At 39.7% G+C, this 21,634-nt stretch overlaps 1 protein-coding gene across 4 annotated transcripts in view; it reads left to right on the top strand.

The window, feature by feature from the left end:
• The window catches only part of NRP1 (neuropilin 1), a 113,193-nt gene that overhangs the window by 77,333 nt on the left and 14,226 nt on the right, over positions 1-21,634 (top strand). For 2 of the 4 annotated variants that reach the window (XM_050332309.1, XM_050332319.1), the window contains exons 8-13: positions 1,760-1,915; positions 4,584-4,728; positions 6,209-6,540; positions 11,021-11,165; positions 14,079-14,162; positions 17,152-17,211. In XM_050332309.1, coding sequence (XP_050188266.1) covers positions 1,760-1,915; positions 4,584-4,728; positions 6,209-6,540; positions 11,021-11,165; positions 14,079-14,162; positions 17,152-17,211 — 922 coding nt within the window. Of the gene's footprint in view, positions 1-1,759; positions 1,916-4,583; positions 4,729-6,208; positions 6,541-11,020; positions 11,166-14,078; positions 14,184-17,151; positions 17,212-21,634 lie in introns of all 4 variants that reach the window. The other 2 variants (XM_050332297.1, XM_050332286.1) reach the window with 1 other exon arrangement.

The raw sequence follows: 21,634 nt of genomic DNA, 5'->3' as shown, positions 1-21,634 counted from the left end.
ACCAAGATGTTGCAGCATTTCACCCCCAAAGACAAGGGCTGAAATGTTACATGTAGACTTTACCAGCCTTAAAAACTGGGGCAGGGGGTTTGCCCTGAAAGCCAGTTCTATCTGTCACACACAAGGCTGCTATTCTTGTGTTGGAGGACTCCAAAATGCCTTGCATATGACATGGGCATTGAGAGAGTAGATACTCTGTCCTCAATAGCACTTCCTTCAGCCTTTTGGGAGAGAATGCAGAGCATGTTGATTTAACTGCTCCAGCGCCTTTGGATATATGACATATATCTAGGAAAAAGGATGCCTGTGGGACACAGGACACATATATTCTGCCTCCTGCATACTTTGGAAATAATGAAAAAGCCTGAGACATTCATTGGACAACTCACTTGATAAGGGTTAATTCAACCTGTTAATTCAACTTATTATTATCATACTGAACTCTGGACAAATGAAGTTTAGGGGGATAAATTACTCTGATTAATATTTTGTGAATAGTGTCATTTTATCCTGAAATTAAATGGCTGGCTTTAGGAAACAAAGAAAAGGTTTTAGCTGTAGAGAAATAGGGTGAAGAATTTGATTTTAATTGGTTTGTTTTTACAGCTAAAAGAAGGGCTGTACGGAAGTGGCAGGAGTTTCAAGCTGTGGTCACCAACCTGACTGTGAGAAAGTTTTGTGCCTGGTTTCAGCCATTTGGCAACTGGACTTGTGCACTGAGACAAAGATTTTTTTACCAGCAGAACTGACTTGAGTAGCTGTATTCCTGTACCCCACACCATGCCCCCAAATATACTGATATTTTGATGAACTAGGTGAGGAAAAGATCTAGATGACAAATAACAGGGGGGAGAGCAAGATTAGCCTAAATCACTTGTCCATTTGTAAAAGAGAGTGAGTGAAAAAAAAGTGAAAACCTCTAATAAGCGTTTGTGTGCACACCATGGCATTCATTGCTCCAACAAGTTCAAAATGACATTGTTTTCTAATGATAGAAGTCCACTACATTTGACAGTTGGAACAGAATTATTGCACTTGTGCTAATGTTTTTGTGTTTTCTTCACATACATCATACAGCAAAAGCAACTAATCTACCTTTTTCCTAACAAAATCATCCAGTGATTTGTAATTACCTTGTGACTAATACATCATGGGATTCTTTTCTTCTCTTCTACTTGCAGATGACAATTTCCTGAGTTTTGGCAGAATTCTTGTTATCATTCCCTAAGTGCACATCTTTGACATTGTACTATTAAATTTCATCTCATTTCTAATACTGCAATCCTTAGGGTCATTCAGTTCTCACTGCATGAGTCTCTTCTGTATTGACAAGGCCTTGCAGATTTGTGTCCTTAGCAAATTTCATTAGCATCTATGCAAGGTAGTTAATGAAAGTATTAAGTAAGGTTTTTCACCAGACTGGTCCTTGGGGAATTTCTCTAGTAACTTCTCTGCAGTCTGTTGGTTCCCACTCACACTGATGGGGTCTCTGGTTACTCCCTCACAGAGAAAAGAGAATTCTCTGGCATGTGAATAACCCTTCTGGTTAATTAGGCAAATTTTCCCATCTTCTGTGATGACACTGTTTACAAAACAGGCTATTATGTCTATGTTATTATCAACAATATTTTGCAATTTCCTTCATACAAAATCTTTATTATCTTTGTAAAACATGGTGGGGTGGAGGGGGTGCCATTTCTGCAGTATTGTTATGCTCTGAACTGATTGTCCTCACATCCCAAATTATTCTCTACCCCAGGTAGATCTAGGCCTTCTCCGCTTTGTTTCTGGAATTGGGACCCAAGGAGCCATCTCAAAAGAAACAAAGAAAGAATATTATCTGAAAACATATCGTGTAGATGTCAGCTCCAATGGAGAGGACTGGATTACACTGAAGGAGGGAAACAAACCTGTTGTAAGTAATTTTTTAAATCTTTTATCGCTCTTCAGCCAAGAAATAGTGTGTTGAACATTTTAGTTGCTATTAGCTGTTTATAAATAAAGAGGAGTAAGGTATCACAGGTTTAGTCAAGTTGATCAGGGTTGACACTTTGCCAAATTCAAGCTATTGTCTTAATAGTGATGGGCCACAGAAAATGTTTATGCAAAGCCTAGAGCAGCTGAAAATGGTACAAGGTGCTGCCTTATCTGTTGAAGCCACCATAATTTGAGTGATTTGTTTCTTTTTCCTGGAGTGTTCTGTTCTTTCCCAGCTTGCCAGAGATCTTCTGTGTGACCTTGAGAAAAACATTATGCAGAACCTTTCAAAAATTGTGTTGCTCTGTTATCTACAGCAAAGCTGTGGATATGCAACGTGTCAGCGCCTCAGCTCCCTGTGCAGGGCCATGCTGTCTTGCAGGAGCACTAGCAAGTGATTAGTGGTTTATTATACTTTCAAGTATCTCAGTGATGGGGGTCATGCAGACAGATGATGAGGCACATCTTTCCATCCTTATAGATTTTTATCACCTTTCCATTTATCAGCAGATTTGCTCTCTGTGACCTCCCAATGAAACAGCTTTAGACACTTGTAAGAAAATCTTCATTATCCGCTACCGTGAGCATAAAGCTTATTACTGAGAAGTCAGTTCTACTCCAGCTCTCACATGAATAACCCCAGTGAGGCTGTGCCTCCCTTCCCACTTCGCTCAGGATGTGCCTGGAAGCAGCATCCCCAGAGGCTGCCAAGGGCTGATGCAACTGGAAAGGTTTTGTGGTACCTCCCTTCAGAACAGCTTTTTTGTGACCCTCCTATGAAGACACAGAAGAGCTGTGCAATATCAAACTCTATCAGTGTAACCCTATCTAGCTTTAAATATTTGGATACTGGTTTGTCCCTGACTCATCTGTAAATGCTGTGCCAAGTCCACATTTATCTAATCAAAATGGTAGCAGTACTTAACACATACATTTTTCTTCTTTGCAGCACTTTGTGAAACAATAAAAAAATGAATACTGAAAGCTTCTCTTTGACAGGTGTTATCCTGGTTGTACAGGAACTTCAGAAGGTCAAATGCCACTGTACAATGATATATAAAGATACAATAACTGACTTGCCTAAAGTCACAAGAGGAGCCAGTACTGTGGCTGGTTTGAGACATGGTTTCCTGGCTCTGGATTCTGTAATCTGAAAAACTGCTTCTTTCAAAATCAGACTGTGTCTGATTTTCATTACCAGCTTCAATTTGTAAACTCTCCAAGAGTGTATTTTACATGAGTTTCTCTTGCACATGCTGTCCTTAATTAATGAGAACACTTCCTAAACCTGTGTCACTTGTCCAAAGGGTTTTAAAAAAATCAGGTTTCTAAAATGGCAATATGTTGCTGTTGATAGAGACAAGAAAAAACCATGCACCATTTCTAATATTTTGATTCCCATTAAAAGTTCACACCTACAGATCTCTTCAAGGCAGCCTCACCCTAGTATTTCACTAACACCATATAGGAAGCTGTGTACTTTTGAGAAAAAACTCATTTTCTCTGTCAGATGCAAACTTTGAGAAAACTACAGGAGGTCCACACAGAGAAAAACATTGCTGAAAAGAAATGTAGATCCATTTAAAATATCTTACTAGATATTAAATTACTTGAGATGTAACTGAGCCTGATGAGTTGACAGCTGTGTGCTGTTGGCCACTGATCCAAATTAGTGCACTTACAGTAAGTAACAAACAGGAAAGTAGACTGTGTGTGTAAGAAATGGGAGAAATGTCCCATAAAAGGAGAGGGGTTTGTATCCATGGAAAACAACAGGAAATCGGTCTTCCCTACATGAGGAAGAAGCAGGAAGCTGAATCACTTTCTTTGGACTAGAACATTGCAAGGTTTCAACTCTGCTAGGAAGGAGCAAGTCTGCAGGTTCCTCAACATGAAAGCGCAGCCCAATCCTGTCCCTTCTTGTGGAAGTTTCATTGTTCATCTAATTTGACTACCAGCCTCAGGGGATGCAGGGAAAATCTGAAAGCCTGTTATGTAGATTTTAAATAGACTTCCATCTCAGTATGCAAGGAGAAAAAAAAAAATCTGAGTACTTGTTGAAAAGGATTTGAAAATAGTAGGTTAACAAAGCAAGGTTTGCGTGATATCCTCTACAAAACTTTTAAGCTGAAGTACAGCAAAATAATATGTATTTATCCTAACTCCATACAGGATTTTTGTGTGGTTTAGTTGAAATCCAAACCTTTAGCTTTGAGCCAGATGCTCTGTAGCTTTTGTATCATTCCACGAGTGTACTAGAAAATGCCCTAGTGGGGCATTGAGGGATTCTTCCAGGACACAGAAGTCCTTGGGTGACAAAGACCAGCGTATGTCATTCCTGCATGTAGATCTGGGAATTAGGAACACCTTTTTTAGTATCACTGAACACCTTCCATCTTCATTTTTCCTCCCCAGGAAAAGCTAATCTGTCTGCAAAAATTGTGTCAGGAGATTAATGAAGGAGTTTCCCATGCAAGTCTTTGGCCTCAACCCCTGCAAAATAACCCTGGTTAGACTTTATATCATAACTGTGTGTAAAACACAGAATTGAAAACACCTTTTAGGAGAAAGTCTAACATATATATACTTTTTGTTTCCACACAAAGGTGTTTCAAGGGAATAGCAATCCCACTGATGTTGTTTACAGACCTTTTGCCAAACCAGTTTTAACGCGGTTTGTGCGAATTAGACCTGTGTCTTGGGAAAATGGAGTTTCACTGAGGTTTGAAGTCTATGGCTGCAAGATAACAGGTAGGTCTTGGGAAGGATTATAAAATCAAGGGAATTTATTATGCTTATGTTGTGGGTTTTATTTTTATGAGTGAAATGCATGTTCATGATTTCCAGTGTTGTCTGAATCTAGAAATGTTAAAAAAAAAAAAAAGGAAACACCACAACCCAAACATGTAGTGTTATCTGAATGTTGTTCTGATGTTATCTTTTAGGTCTAATTACTTTCTTTGCTTTTTCCTTCCATGGACCTATAATTACTTTACATGTCCGTGCAAATACCTGAGAAACATGTATATTTTGCAAATTCCCATCTTATTTTTCCTTCCTAACCCCCCAGTCCCTCTCTCTCATGCTTGCTGTTCATAGGTTGTTCTCAGCAGGCTTCCCAAGGAGCACACATACATAACTAGATATAAAAGCATTGTGAAGTACAAACATTTAGATCTGAAACCTATGCAAGCAACGGTATTTATAGTCAAGTTCTCAATAATGATCAGTATTGGAATGTAATTCCTTTACATCACACAGTTAACCTATGAACATTTTTTTTTTAATCTCTTTTTTAATAGTTTTACATTTCCTATACTTCCTACAAAATGGAGGTGCTTTTATATGTGAAGTAAAAATACATATTATAGATGAAAGAAAATGTTAAGGAGTTGATATATTTTACAAAACTAATTTTTCTAGAATGTTTTTTAGCACTTAACATAATTCATTGGCAGTAATTTTTAATACTTCTAGGGATTTTTTTTTCCTTTAAAGTGTGTCTTTAGTCTTGAAAATGTTTCTTAGGACTGATTTTCCTACAGCAGGAAAATAAGACTACTAATTACTTTGTTAGAGAATTCCAGGTCATTCTATGAAATCTTTTCAGATTAGATGAAGGTAATGTCAGCAGACTACTGTTACATTCTGTATTGGAAATCTTCATTCCTTGTTAGCAGGTACTTCTAATTTACGTTTATCTAGGATCATAAAAGAAGCAACTATTTAGCTTCTGTATCATCTGAAAAAGTCTGAGAGACCCAGGAAACACAATAGGAAAATCTCACATGTAGCAATAAATTATATTTTACAGAATGTATGAAGATTTCCATTTCCAATGCCACTAAAATAAAGTAATCTGCAACCAGATTTTGGCTGATTTTGGAAGTTTTCTCTAGGGAAAGATTCACAAATTCAAATGACCCTGCCCTCTTTGCCTTAGCAAGAAGAATAGAAAACAAGAATAGAATAGGATTTTCTGATCCTTTTGGTTCCCACCAAGCCCAAAATACTTGTGGTATTTTGGTACTTCCTGCCAAAACTAAGGATGTGCAAGTTCGAACAAATGAAAATTATATACAAATCCAAATAGATTCTTTTGGATATAAGAAATAAATAATTAATTATAGTAATTATGATAGTTGAATCGACTGGTGTATCCTGTTTCTGTTTTGGTGCTTGTTCAGATTAACTATTTAATTTATTTGGGGCTTTTTTTTTTTCTCTGTAGATTATCCTTGCTCTGGGATGCTGGGTATGGTGTCTGGGCTCATTCCTGACTCTCAGATTACTGCATCTACTCAAGTGGATAGAAACTGGATCCCAGAAAATGCTCGACTCATAACAAGCCGTTCAGGTTGGGCGCTGCCACCAACTACTCACCCATATACAAACGAATGGCTTCAAATAGACCTTGGTGAAGAAAAAATAGTGAGGGGCATAATTGTCCAGGGAGGCAAGCACCGAGAAAACAAAGTGTTCATGAAAAAATTCAAAATTGGCTACAGCAACAATGGATCAGATTGGAAAATGATCATGGATTCTACCAAGAAAAAGATAAAGGTAAGGAGAAAAACTCTGCACTAAAGAAAAGTTGCATTAAAACAAAAAAAATTAGTTTACATTACATTTTTTGCATCTATCTCTGACCTTAGAAAAGGCACACAGCTGGGATGAAGCCAAGCAGGGGAGCTCCAAGGGCAGCAACCCTGAAGGGATGCTATGGGAGCCATCCCATGAGGGCAAGACCTGGCCTTGGGACATTTGCCTCTCTCTGGCAGCAAAGATTTTACTTATTCAACAGATAGTTCGGGCTTGATTCCTGTCAGCTTGGTGCTTCTGTGGTCCCCAGGTTACTGCACAATCCCATGCAATGGAATTTAAAAGTCTACTCCAAAAAACTAAACTCTACGCTAAAACTGAAAGTGAACAAATTTATTTGAGACACTGAATTACTTTTCTTTTGATCTATTTTTGTCAGAGCTGCAGAATAAGAATGGGGTTATTTAACTCAATGGGGTACCTGTTGTATTTCTGGACTGCCTATAGATTGCTTTGAGAGTTTCACAGGTTCTTTGTCATGATCTGATCCAAGTCCCTCCAAAAGAAAGTGATGAATTTTTTGACAAGTTATCCCATCCCAAGTGAAAGCACTATTGTATTGTCACAGGTGAAGCATCTTGGCAATTGCTTGGGAATAAAGGGCAGCTGGTTCATAGGCTCAAGCAGAAACTGAAAGATGTTTACAGGGAAGGACCAAATGAATTGCTGGGTTACGTGCCAAGGAAAATGAGCTTGGACCAGAAAAGCTTCTGGGAATGTACCTGTTTGGGTTTGTCTTTGCATGTATGCGTTTCAGGGCATAAATTGTACTGTGTTTAGCTTGTTTATACCAAATCCCATTCTAATCTTCCATCCCATTTTGTTATCATTGCTCACAAAGTGCATTTTTGCCTCAAAAGGCACACTCATTTTTTAGTCTTTCTACTCAGTTCCTTGAAGAAATGAGTAGGTATGCTGGTGGTACAGTACTGGGATGACCAGGGATTGCATACCAAAATGTGCCCTCAAAAGGCAAATTGTTGTGGTGCTTGGCAGATGGAAATCCTGAGAGTTGCTTCGTATCTCATCTGTGTTAGTTTGAAAATAAGATGTAGAAGTTGTTTTGCTATATAGACTCATGCATCGGGCAAACCTGTGTTTCCTTAAAGGAAAAGCTGAGTGGGCCCATGGATGTAGCTTTTCCAGGCACATTTGGTAAATATTGGACTTCATTCTCTCCTGTTTTAATCGCACTGAATATGTCTGCATTTTCTCACTTTTCATCATTTGTTTGGGGGATTAAAACTAAACGAATTCAGCCTTTGCAGTCATCTCCTTTCTCTTGTTACCATGAGTTTTGACTTCATCATAAAGTGTGAAGGGAGTGTAAATCAACAATGGGATCTAACCATTTTCGTTCTAAAATAGATGTTGTTTTGACATGTACTTCTACACTGTGGCTCAACGAGGGAAAAAAATAATGCCATATGCTTTGAAAGCAGCGCGCCGTCTGCTGCATGGCTTTCTGTTTTCTAATACAGGCACTTGCCATCATTGTCAGAAGTTAGAGTTTGACAAGAAAACTAGTGTGCTAACTAATGCACTGAGCCCATCCTCAGCTTTCATCACTACCATAAATTAACTTCCAAGATTAATGGAATGGAGAGGGCTGGAATTCAAATCTCTCATGGCATAATTATAATCCTTCCCCAAAATTCAAGATATTTAATAAACTTTCTTTCGAAGCACAAGTTTTCTTTAAAGAGAATCAGATAAATCCCATGATTTGTGAGTCTGATAGATTTAAAATGTTAATACTGGAATGCAGTATTTTTAAATGTAAGTAGAGCTGGATGGGACAGCGTGCTATAATGAGTCACAGCAGGAACATGGATTAGAAACAGCCCTGTTATATGAAATGAAACACGTCGTTTCACTTGGTTAAAGTCATGACTTTCAATAAACAAACAACTGCATTTTAGGAAAAGAAAGAGCAGTGACAGGCTAAACATAACAATAGAACATGTCCAAAGGGTGAAACATCACCTTGTTTCTCAGCACAATCTTGTCATTCATGCCTGCAGCTCCTTTCACAAGGACTACCATAACTCCTTCCTCTTTGGATGACCCAATTTCAGCAATTTTTGAATGTGCAAAATGTTTCCCTGTAGCCTAGCTCAAGCACTCAAAGGAATGAAAAACACAGATCCCCAAACCACCATGCAGAACTCCATTTTCATGTCATACTTGTTTCCTCCTTCCACTTTTTCAGGGGATGGGGTTGGTTGGTTTTGGTTTGGTGTTTTGGTATTGGGGTTTTTTTGTTTTTACACTTCTTCTCATCATTTCTGGTACAAGAAACTTCAGAACATCCTGCCATTTGGAACATCCTTTTAAAATTTTTCTGCCATATTTATTTTGATTTTAAAATATGTAAGGCAGAATTTTCTTCCTCTCACCAGTTTAGCTTCTCTTTTGTTTAACTATTATTTATTATAACTTATTTTTGTAGTGAAGGAAATCAATTTGTGTCATAGCCTGTATAAAAGACACTCACAAAGTGAAGTTTTGCTGTATACTCTCTCTCGTCTCCCACAAAGAATATCAGTATGTGTTTTAAATGAACAGTCAAAATTGAATCACAGGCAGCTCTGCACTACAAAGGACAATGATTCAATGTAATTCTAGATGCCTATTGAATTCTAATGTCTATGTGTCAGTACTCCAGTAGTGATTTCTTTTATAAATCAGTTTTCATTATTATATGTTGCTATTAAGACTGCTATTAAAAAGGGAGCAAGGATTCCTCAGATACATGAGTCTGTCTACTTTGTACACATAAAATGGCATTCATTCTTTCTCATATGGTAGGTAGTTTTTCTGATCATTTGCACTATATTGTTATTCAAATATAATAATATGCAATTCCATGTCAATTAGATCTGACAGGCCCTCTACACATGGATTCTTGACAACTGTCTTCAAAGCACTGACAATATACTGGGTCAACCAGTGCCCCTCGAAGGCACCTTGGAGGTGCAATTTCCCTAGAAAGTAGGAGAAGCAGCATTATGTTGGAGTTATTTTAGTTGGTCACAGTCTGCTATCACTATTGGCTTTTGCCATTGGCACTCTATAACCAATGGCCAGAAGGGATTGTGGACCATTGGATCACAATGCCAAGGTGAAAACAAGCAAGGCTTTTAGGACTACACTGAACGTACAAGTAACAATCAGGTTTACCTATGCTGATTTTGTGCTTTGGGAAATAAGGCCAGCTTTTTTCCATGGCATCTGTTTTCTCTGTCCCAGATCAATAGAAGGAGTTCATTGCAGGTTGGGTTTTGTTCTCATCCAAAGTGAAGAGCATCTGATAGTTTCTTCCTGAAGAAGGCTTCAGGTTTCACAGCTGTGAGTTAGAAGTTTCTTATATTAGTGCTTCTAATCCCAAATTTGAACTGCAGTTAAAAGAAGATTTTTTTTAGTGTGTTGCCATTTTACTAATTCATGGAAAAGGATGAGAACATTTTACTTTTACTTCATAGTTATATACATTTTAATATTTTGTACTTTAGAGTCTTCTGTACCTGATATTCTTAAGACATCTTTTACCGTGAAATAGAGTAAAAATAACTGCTTTTGCCTATCTTGGGTTATAAAGTTTTCATGCCAAAGACTGTTTCTTTGTTCAGTTAATTCTTTCTAGAGATTGATCATCTTCCTGGAGGTACTTGAGGTGTTGCTATGAGTAAAAATTATAACATATTCTATATGCAAAAGATCACTGACAAGAGAAGCCGAAGGTATCAATCAAATACTATTGAGAGTTGCATTATGTTTGAAGAACCCAGATTGTAACTCAGAGAAGAGATTTTTGTCTGAAATGTGCATTGCTGACCTGCCTTGCCCGTTGGATTATACCGCAGTTTTGTCAGGAAGCAGCTTTCTTCTTTCCTTCTTTTTATTCTTCTTCAATAGCGGGCTCACTGGAACAACTCTTGCAGCTACTGCTCCTGAAGTTTAATTTATGCCTTTTGAAATAACTCCAACTTGTGAAACTCTGTCACTGGGGGAAATCAGATTGAAATTTTCTCTTGAATAGTTGGATTATTATTGTAACCACTTAAAAGGTGACAGGATCTTCACCTCAGCAATTTTTTTTCCCTGAGAAGTGCTGGAAATGTCACCCAGTTAAACACCAGATCAGAGTGTCATTTAAAAACATGTCTCATTAAACACTCAGCTCTTGTTATGACCCTCATGGATTGGTTGCTACTGAGTTTATGAAAAATGAAATGCATTACTTTTCTGAGAAGCTTTAACAGTGTATTTTCCACTCTCATTTAGGACAGGAATGCCTGACACTTATTAATCAGTTAGAATCTGTCCTACTGCTCACCTAATTCAAAGACTGGAGAATGAAGGAAGAAGGATGAGTGTTGAAAATACCTTTTGCTTTTTTTTTTTTCTTTTAACAAGTACTATTTGTCATGCTTTGCAGACTTTTGAAGGCAACACCAACTATGACACGCCTGAACTGCGGACTTTTGAACCTGTATCGACAAGATTCATCCGTGTCTACCCTGAGAGAGCCACACACGGGGGACTGGGGCTGCGAATGGAGCTGCTGGGCTGTGAACTCGAAGGTAATTGCTCTGCTTGAGATGAATGCACTTTATTATTTTCATAAATACATTCTCTACTTGGTCTACTGCAGAAGACTGCTGTGTCTGCACAGGCAGCATGTTGGACTCTCGCTTCCATTACTGCCATTAGTGCTATTTCTTGGCCTAATCATTTCCTTCTCTGCAGACATTTGAATATGCCCAAGGCACAAGTATTATTCTTTTTTTTTCCCATTCCTTTGTTGAATCACAGTTATATTCTCCACACGGTTTTCCGTTCCCCTAAGCAGCTTTATGATTATACTTTTGAGAATCATAGAGCTATTAGGAGAGAATAAAGACAGGAACTTAAATTTTATGTTACCATGATAGAGCCCTGTAAGAAATGTTTTCTGGGAATGCACAGGGAGCTTTGCACTAAATATAGCAATTATGTCCCTCTATCCTTCAAAGGACCTGAAAGTCACACCAGAAACTGTGGTGGGCAAAGATCACTTGGCTAGACAGTGTCTGTGCTGTTCCTTTTTGGGGGTAAAGGGGACCTCTTTGTTCCTTACCAAACTTCAGTTTTGCAAGTGTATATAGGAGATGAAAGACCAGGAAAAGCAAAGTTTAGACAATTATCCTTGGACTGTGACATGAAGTCAGCTTTGATTCTTGTTATATAAACAATAATTATTTACCTTTATAGATAACTACAGACAACACTATATGAATTTCACAATTTTGTCTGGTGGGTGATGGTACAGTGGCGAGGCTTATAAACCACCCAACTTAACACCACACTGAATAGCAAACCATGTTATTTGGGGTTTCATATAACACCTCATATAGAAGTAGCGGGACAGGCTCCTAAGATGAATGGAAGCAACTGCTCTGCCTCCATTCCTTTCTCACCATTTCTTCCCAAGGGGGGAAGTGTGGGAGGCATTTGCTGTGAGAACTGAGGAGTTCTGTGTTGTTTTTTTCTAGTGAAGGCCAGATTGAATAAGTATGCCTTTACTTGGCCCGGAAAGTTGAGAGGTTGGAAATACTTCTTAGTTCCTGCAAGAAGTCCTCATTTCCTGTGGGAATACTTAGTTCCTGCAGACTATTGTGCTACTTGCTCAGGAAAAAAGAAAACCCAGCACCTGCCTTATGTAAACTAACAACCTGTGGGCAAAGTGCTTCAGCCACAGGGCTCCTGTAGCCACCTAGACATCAAGAAGTGAGTCTATGGATCACCTGACAAGGACACAGTGAGATGGAGTGAGATGCTCAGTGAGATGGAGGAGACCGCTTTTAGGCAAACTGCAAAAGCAAGTAAAGGATTTTTTCCCTGGGACACTTTTTTGCATTTGTCTTTCTTCTGTGGTGTACTTTTGATGTATGCTCACCTGTAGGTCACCCGTGTGACCTCACAAGTGAGGTCAATTCGCATTTACCCATGGGAGAAGCATAATAAGAAAACTTTGTTGTTTAACTGTATCTTAAGGAGGGAGTTGAATGAAGAGAAGTCACTTGACTGAGCAAGAAAAGAGATGAGAAAAGAAGCATGGAGGTTAGCATAGAGAGGAGTAGAAATCAGCTCTCCAGCACTAATGAGCAAGGGCGAGTTTTGTGTGCTTGAAGCATCCCAGAGGGGCGTATATGGAATGATGGCAGAGATGTGGGCAAGCTTGAGGCTATGTGGGGACACAAAGATCAAGGTAGAAACTTAACTGGAAAGGTAGAGGGACCCCCTAGAGGGTTATTTATAGCAATGTGAGGAACAAATACTCTGCATAATTCATAATAGATACAGAACTGTTTCTTTAACTAGAGGTGGATTAAACCTGAATAGCACAGGTTTGAGTCTTAAAGAGGCACGTTGCATCCCAGGATATAGCTGCTTCAAAAACTACCACCTCTCCTGACATTTTCAGGCCAAAAACTCAGTCTTTGTGATCTTGTGTGGCCAGCAGGAGCTGGGGGCAGTAGAAGGGAAAAGAAGAATCTGCAAAAGACATGCATTATTGCATAGCTTACAATGAGTGAAAAAGATGACTAATGAAAATAACAGTAGGTGAGAACAGACAAAAGCCTGGATCACATTCCAAGAGTGCTTATCTTGAGTCAGGGAACTATACGTGCGGCATAAAACATAAACTTAAACACAACACCAAGTTTCTGTATTCTGATTTTCCAGATGTGGTATGCTTTGCAAATACTAGGCTGTAGATGTGTTTTCTGGCATCTTATACAAATCCGCAGCTTTAATTGTACCAAAAAAATTCAGACTTTTACTGGTTAGGCAGCAGCTACCGGAAAGTCATCACCACTGAGAAGCAAGCAGGTGGCCGGGAGGGATGACTGACATCACCGATGTCTTATTTATAACTTCAACAAAAAACAAAAGAAACTCCTTTCAGGTCTCCTCGTTGAGCACAAAGTGATTCTACATTACAATGCCTTCCTGCCACTGTTACCAGGACCCTGCTCAGACATTTCCTCTCTTACATGTGTTCTGCAGAGAGGTTTCTTCAACAATGTGGTGGGTGTTGGAGAATTACCAGCTTGAGCATGCGCCCTTCCTGCTCCTCTACACAGGCCCACTGACAGGCACTTTGACCAGCAATAAAATGATGGGGTTTCTACCCTCCACACAACCCCCCCAGGATTATCATTCTGCCTTACCACTCTTTCACTGGAGCAATAAACACTCATCAGCCAGTGAATAGGCAGTCCAGAGCTTTGCTGCCCCCTGATCTCAGATATATCAGAGAGCCTTAGTGCTGGAGTCAGAACAAATATTCCCTGTTCCATAGGAATGCTAACTAACCTGCAAGGCAGAGTTGCTTCAATCCTCAGATACAACACATGAAGACAGCATATGGTGTTCATGGAGATGTTACTGCCAATTGCATGCTGGTTCTCCAGCACGTGTTTTAACGGAGTGACTGGATTTTGTTTCAGCTCCTACCGCTGTCCCGACCGTTTCTGAAGGCAAGCCCGTGGATGAGTGTGATGATGACCAGGCAAACTGTCACAGTGGCACAGGTGATGACTACCAACTGACAGGTGCAGAAACCATCCTCATTCCATTGCAGCTTCATTGTAGCTCATATCCATCAACAGCTAAATGTTTGCACTGATTTAATCACTCAACATTAATGGACATTGGTATGCAGTTTGTACTGTCAGTGCTGCCAAAACATGGGCATCTGCCTTTTACATATGACAATACTTTTGATTGTTTTCTCAGCTATGTAATTTTTGAAGCAAATAATAGTGACTAGATGGAAGAGAGGGCAATTTTTGTAGCAGGAATTGTGTCTAATCAAATGTCCTAATCAAACTCTCTCTTATTAAGAGAAAAGCTGGGCAAACCTTTTGGGGTTTATTGTCTGAGATTAAAGAACTCTAAATATTGTTTAGATTTACATATCTGCTCCCTACCTAAAATTTAGTATAGGACTCAAATCTCATCCTCAAACCTTTCCCAGAGAGAAACAAAACACATTTGTTTCATCAAAGCATACTTACACATACTCACACTGCCAGAAATATTTCCATGAGCTTCTCCACCAACAATGCATTACAGCCACAGAGGGGCTAATGTTCTCCAAGCTGCCATCACTAGCAGAAAAATAGGGGGGGGGGAGACATAACATAGTCTGCATCTGGAACAGAGGAAGCTTTCTAGGTTTCATATCCTCACACTTTTGCACAGAACCACTAGTCCTTCTGGAGAGCTGACACTGCACCTCTATGCCTTTGGTCTCTTCTTGGAGGTCACTTGTTCTGCAAATCTCTGGGTCTGTTTGATGAGATCTGTACATCTACATTAATTGAGTTTATTTTTAGATGCAGCAACACGAGTTATTTCATCACTGCTCCCTGATGGGCTTATCTAATAAATGTTTATTGCTTCTTATATCCATGATATAAAATAGTATTAAAATCTGGCAAGAGCTGTCCCAGAGGACATTGGGAAAGCTTAGGTAAGAGATTGGTTTTTGGACAGAGCCAAGTAGAACATCAGACAGCAGATACTAATAAAAGTGCAGTTTCAGCATCAGTCCTTTCTGAGTTTTGTCAATGTCTCCTGTAATTGCATGTTGCAAATCATAAATTGAAAAAACAAGTCTTGAGTGGAAAAGGCAGTGCACGGTCACCGTCACTGCTTTTCAGATCAGTGTCCCAGATGAATCTTATTCCCTTTGAAAACAGCCATGTGGGGAGTCTGATAAAATAGTCTGTATTGTATTTAAGGTAACTCAGAAATCTTTCAGTGTTTAAACATTGTGATTTATTTATCTTTTTGAAAAGAAAGAGCCAGGTCAGGAAACACTGGGGCTTCCTGCAAAGCCCTACATGGTCTGGCAAAGCCCAGTAGGTAGAGGCATATTTCACATAGGTGGAGTCTGTGTGAGGGGAGAGATCTATTCAAGCACCTTCCATGTTCACTCACAGTCTCTGCACTTCAAGGAGCTCAGGAATGCGTCCAACATGTCTCTTAGGGAAAGCTCATTGAGCAGAAGAAAAACCTTATGGCAGTTTTTGCAGGTTGTGCTTATGGAGCAGTTTATAATCTCTAAGACAAGGGAACAGCCACCGACCTTTCTGAGCACTAACTCTTTTGGGGAACTGAACCTATTTTAGTACTAATATTGAAAATTGCTACATTGCACTTATACAAAGGTGCAGACATTTTAATATAATTTATTATTACAACACCTAGAAACCCCAGGCAGTGCGTGCCCAGTTGCTCTGGACACTGGAGAAACACTGCATTGTACTTTTGAAGTTACTTAAAACACTAAAATGCACAGAACTGATTTAACCAATAAATCAATTGTAAACTTACTTTTCTTCCGCCAAAATGCAAAGAAGGCAATTATGTAAGCCTTGTGGCCCATTAAGGATATCAGGGCAGTGCAGAGGGGATTTCATTGGTGCCTTACCCCCTTTTATCCTTTCCCAATGCGAGTGTGGCACCCACGTTCTCGTGGGTACGACTGTCAGAGCCGCTTTCGTGGCAGCACTTGCCCATATGTGAGTATCACAGTGAAGCCTCCCTTGCAATTAACTGTAATTGTGCTGTAGGCCAGATTCCTTCCTGCTCTATTTGGACCCCATACAGAGCTACTCTATTTGCGTGGCTTATAGCATTTCCCATCAGATTATTCTCACAAACATAAAGCTGATACAACTTGGGCATTCATTCTCATTGGGAGTCATCATAGTCATCCTTTCTGTAATGCTTTAAGCACTTGCTTGCTGGAGAAAAGAGGAACCATTGACTGGTAATCAGCACCCCACTGCGCATTTATAATTGTGCTAATTTCCTTTTTGTTTCCTTTATCAATAATATGAGGCTTGCTTTAAAAAGTCAAGTATTTTAAAAACAACAATTAGTGAGCTTAGGAGAGGGCCATGATCCCACTCACCTCTTGTTTATCTGCTTGAAGAAAAGGACAAAGGGGAGGTCTTTAATTCCTCCTCCACTTTAAGACCTGACTTAGGTTAGATCCTAAAGTCAGGCAATTCCCATGTACTCTTGTGAGCTGGTCTCACAACACAGTTATGAAACAACACATGAAACAACTGGGGAGGAACCAGTATGGCAGGGAGTGGAGGACCTCACGTCCCTAATATGAGAAACAATATGTCATGAGTAAACACACACAATAATGACTCCTAGGAGGTACCATAAAGATCAGTCACTGACTCCCCGTGTCATTTGGAGCAAATCTGTGTCTATAAACCAAGGACAGCCACAGGGACATGGTGAAGATTACTTAGTTGGAGTTTGCAAGGGCTCCAGAGATATACAGGTTTATTTAATGAAGAGTTCTCGTGTTCCTTTTTGATAAAGGAAACCAGACCTTTGATGTCATATTTTCATGCTTAAGCTCACATACTCAGTTACCTACATGTCTAATAAAGATGGCAATATTTCAGGTTTATATATAGGATATTCCTAATGACTGCTGTGTCCTTTGTTGTGTCCCATGTATCACGATATGCATAATTTCTTTTCCAGGTGGGACTACAGTGCTGAATACAGAAAAGCCAACAGTAATTGACAATACATTACAACCAGGTAAAAAAGAATTCTTTTTTCTTATTAAAACTGTAATAAATTCCATACCCAAATTTCATGCCAGAGACAAAATAATGAATTGCAGCACTTCCTGACTTCCCATTCCTTAAAAGTCTCTGAAGTAAAGAAGCATCTGGTCTCTTAGCTCTGTACAGTAAATATTTTATTCCTTTCATCCACATGTAGACACAGCAGAGAACAAGATTTCCTTCTGCATCAGCAAATGCCAAATGCTGACAAAATTAAACTAACTTAATCACACAGTGCACTGTTTTAATGTGGCATGTCAGTGACACAAAGTGTGTTTGCAAACTCCGGGAAAACAAAAACAGAGCCGCGCAGGCCCACTCACTATTTATATCCGTGGTTTTACAAAACTAAGACAAGTAAAGTTTGCCAGTTTTCTCCACCAGAGAACTGGCAGTTTTACAATATTGTTTTCTAGCAAGTTTTCTCAAAATAAGCCACTACCATGAACTTGAAAAGGGAAAACCAAGTTGTCACTTGTGGCGAGTCCTTTTACTTAACACAATAACTAGCAGCTTTTAAATTCCTTAGTTTGCTGCTTCCATGGCTTTCATAACATTTTTTTAATATTCTTTACGATTTATTGGAACTGGGGGAGAGGATAGATTTGGGCAGAAAAGCGAAACTTGAAAAACTATGAGCACCAGTTAAAAATCCTTTGCAACATAACTGTGGAGCGGTAGAAGTCAGTTTGCAGTTACTCCCATTTCCTCCATTAAAGCACAGTCAGGCACAGCCTTGCAAATGATTTATTAACAGGGTTGGTGTTTATCATTGTTTCCTCAACCATGTGACAACAATCCACTCTTGCTTCGAGTGAAAGAAAGGGACTAATAATGCAAAAGTTTCCTACAGGACAGTGATGGTGTCGACCTGACTAAGAGATAGAGCTGACTTAGCTAAGATGTTGTTCCCACTCTCGGCCTCTGCATCCAGATATTGCAGAGGCCAATGCTTTTACTCTCCTCAAAATTTGTCTCCAGGGTCATCCAGCTGGCTTAGTCAGCATACACTATTTCTAGCTCTACCCTGCTTTATGAGCAGAGGGGGATTGTGGTACAATGAGAAGGACAACAGCGAACTGGCCCACCCTCATGGGACATCTCTCCACCCTGCTCTTCCACAGTCAGCCTTGCTGAAGGGCTGGAAGGCTGCTGCTGATCCCACAGTTTGGAAAGGGGTGGGGAATGCTAAGGAAGAAAGAATTCTGTGCAATGAATTTAGAGGAAAGCACTCTATTTTTTATGTCTGAAATTATCTTTTAGGTTTCTATTTTGATGAAATTAAGGATTTCTTTACAGGAATTTTTAAAAGTATCTTCTGGCATTTAAGCAAATTATAAATTTAGAAAGTGCCTCTGTGCAATACAGTTTCGCTCCCTGTTCTCTAGTGCAAGCTGAGTTTGCAGGTTGTGTTTAATCCCCTTGGCTTGGGTGGGACTCTCTTGGCTGTTACTGCCAGAGATTAAAATACACTCATTTCTCTCCTTACTTCCCTCCTGCACCACCTTTGCTTACTCCGTGATGTGCCAAGATTTTTCTCTTTTAAAGGAGTTTCTGGGGCTCTGTTCAAAGTATGCCAATGTTACTTCCCTGCATTGTGCTGTTAGGAACCATTTCCTTCCGGGGAATAAGGGAAGAGTTCACATCCCAAACTCCAGGCTCCCACATGGCAGCACATTACAAAGATCGTAGATAGAGATCAGTCAGACGCTAATAAATAAGAATAAGGTTTCCAGAATCTCCAGTTTAAGACATAAAGGTTTCCAGCTGCCTCATAATCCCTCACTGAAAACCAGCCAAAAAACTCCCAAAAAGGGGCAGACAGAAATTTCCCTCAACATGGGGAAACCCCTCCTGGCATGGGGGTGGTGTAAACATTTCCTTCTGCTGAAGAGGCATGGCTGGACCTGGCTGGCACGATGGAGCACACTGGAGTGAGGGGCCACGCAGCTGGGAGAGAGTCTGCTGTGTCAGCTACAAATAATGTAGTTTAAACTGCCCTTGAAGTTACAGGGCTGCTCAGGGGGCCCCTGGCCCTCAGCTGCCTGAGGATAAGTGCACTCATTCAGCTATTCTCAAGCTGAACAAGGTATGAATTTAACATATCAAGGACTGAACCTTCAGCTTTGGCCTTAATTCCTTCTAAGGCCTGGTTTACCTTAAGATGCTAATGCACCGTGAGGTAAATTATGAACTCCAAGCCAAAGAGCTATTCCAGATCAGTTGAAGTTTGCAGGCTCCAGTGGGTAACCCTGCATGAGCTACGCGGCGCCAGTGCTGGCCACAGCAGCTCGTGACACAGTGAGGAGGGACAGAGTCTGACCAACCCCCTCGGTAGCAGCACCTGCCATGGCACAGGTACTTTGCAATAGGTGCCAACACCATGTATCGCTGCCCTACTGCCTGCATTCAAGCCTGCAAACACCCCTAATCTTGTTATCCCAGACTAACGTGCTTGCGTGTGTCAAAGCCTGAGATTATCCCATTCCAACCAGCTTTCATACACTATGGAAACAGTGAAGAGCAAATAGCTGGAAAGCCTCCATGTATAAACAAGCTTTCCATCAAGGCAACTTTTAGAGTTCATTTCTAGGGGATTGAATTGAAAAAAAAAATAAAAAATGATTGAGATTTCAAACTGCTAAAAATGTTTTAAGGTTTGGAATTTTTTTTTTTTAAGAGAAGATCTACTTTCCTCCTCAAACTTAAAAAGGTGCCTTTAACAAATCTGTCTGTCAAGGTAAATACCTCTCAGGCCTCAGCCTTAAGACTTGCTAACTTGTAGTCTTTTTGAACACATCTTTTTCAATTCTAAAGGACTATTTAAAATGCTTGTCTCCTAGCTATTTACATGCAGAGCAAGCTGTTCATTTACAGTATATGCTCTCAGTGTGTAAGTCGAGTCCTTTGTAAAGCAGACTGTTGCAAGAAGTAGAGTACCTTGTTTTTTGCACATGTAACAGCTATGTCAGAAAAATGTAACTAAGAAATCTTGAGTTAAAATCTATGCTAAGAAATAACTTAAAGGTAAAACAGTCTGATTCTCATTTATGGTGGGGAAACTTTGCATCAGTAAAGGGATATTAAAGCAGTTATCATTTACTGTCGTTTAAGGCAATTCTGTGCCAGCATAAGTGGTATAAAAGGGTGAAATGCAAATATGAGACAAACCCCATATACTACTTTGAAGTGGTCCAAATTATGTTTGCGATTTCCTATTTTAATGTTGATTTACCCTTTGGCAAGAGCATCTTATAAGAGAACTTTCATAGAATTTTTAATGCCATCTTGCTCCTTCTTGCCTCTTGCTGGAGGAATTATAAAAATATGTCAAAGTCCGTGGGCCACAGAAGATTGATGGACTTGCAAGAAACTCACTCAACTAGATTTTCAAATTACTTTCTTGTTCACGTGCAGTAATGGTCCCAGCTGTGAGCAAGATGTGGTCAAGAAGTACAGCTGTTGGTTATTTTTTGAGAGGATAAATCTGTTTTAATTCAGTATCACGTACCCTACATCTTGAAAAAGGCATATGGGATTTCGTCACACCTCCCTCTCAGATTCTTGTCTGAGCTATATGATTACATAATAGCTGGTTTTCTTCATCCTCTCAATACACACAAACCAAGAGATCAATCACCTATTGGCAAGAGAATTATCCTAGCAGAGGAATGGGCCAGTGCTGCAGAGGGAGCACAACAAATGCTACTTGTCCCCAGTTTCCTTCCTTCCACCAGAGCTTCCAAGCTGTAGTTCAAGGACAAAGAGCACAGATTGCCTGAAGCTTGCTGTGAGCTACTGTATCAGCCCCCTGAGACCTTTAATAGAAGTGTTGAACTAGTCTGTCTTTTGCTGGGGCAGATCCATTGTCCGTGCTGAACCTTAATGAACCTATCCTGGTCCTACAAGTGTCCTTTATTAATTGGCTAGCAGGTCTGTCTTTCTTTTTATGGGTCCCCAGGAGAAGGATTGGAAGAGACATCAGAATAGGCAATAAGAGATGGCATGTTTAAGGAGCCCATAAAGTAAGAGCACTCTGAAATGGCTTGTCTTTGACCTTCAATCCCACTGCTGTGATTGTCTAAGGAATATATTAACACAATCGCTTTTCAGAAAACAATAGGAACCTAGCAAGGAATGGCTAACTGAGAGCAGGTTACTGGTCAGATTCTTTTGGTTTCAGTGGAAACTCGTGCATGGAAAACAAGTTAATTTTTATGCTACACCGTGCTGTCTCTGAGTCTGAAGCCAAGGAACACAGGCATGGCCAAAGCATATCAGACTTAGGCTCTATGCCAATTTCCTGGACTATATATTTCAAATGAAAGTGTAAGAAACTATTTATTAGATGGGGCTGTGAAATTTAGCTCTGCTGTGAAAGTCTCCTTCTAATC

This window comes from Myiozetetes cayanensis, unplaced genomic scaffold (assembly GCF_022539395.1).
Source record: "Myiozetetes cayanensis isolate MyiCay16 unplaced genomic scaffold, myiCay2020 scf1, whole genome shotgun sequence".
Lineage (NCBI taxonomy): Eukaryota > Metazoa > Chordata > Aves > Passeriformes > Tyrannidae > Myiozetetes > Myiozetetes cayanensis.
The sequence above is the reverse complement of the archived record's forward strand: the minus strand, read 5'-3'. Positions and strand labels throughout refer to the sequence as shown.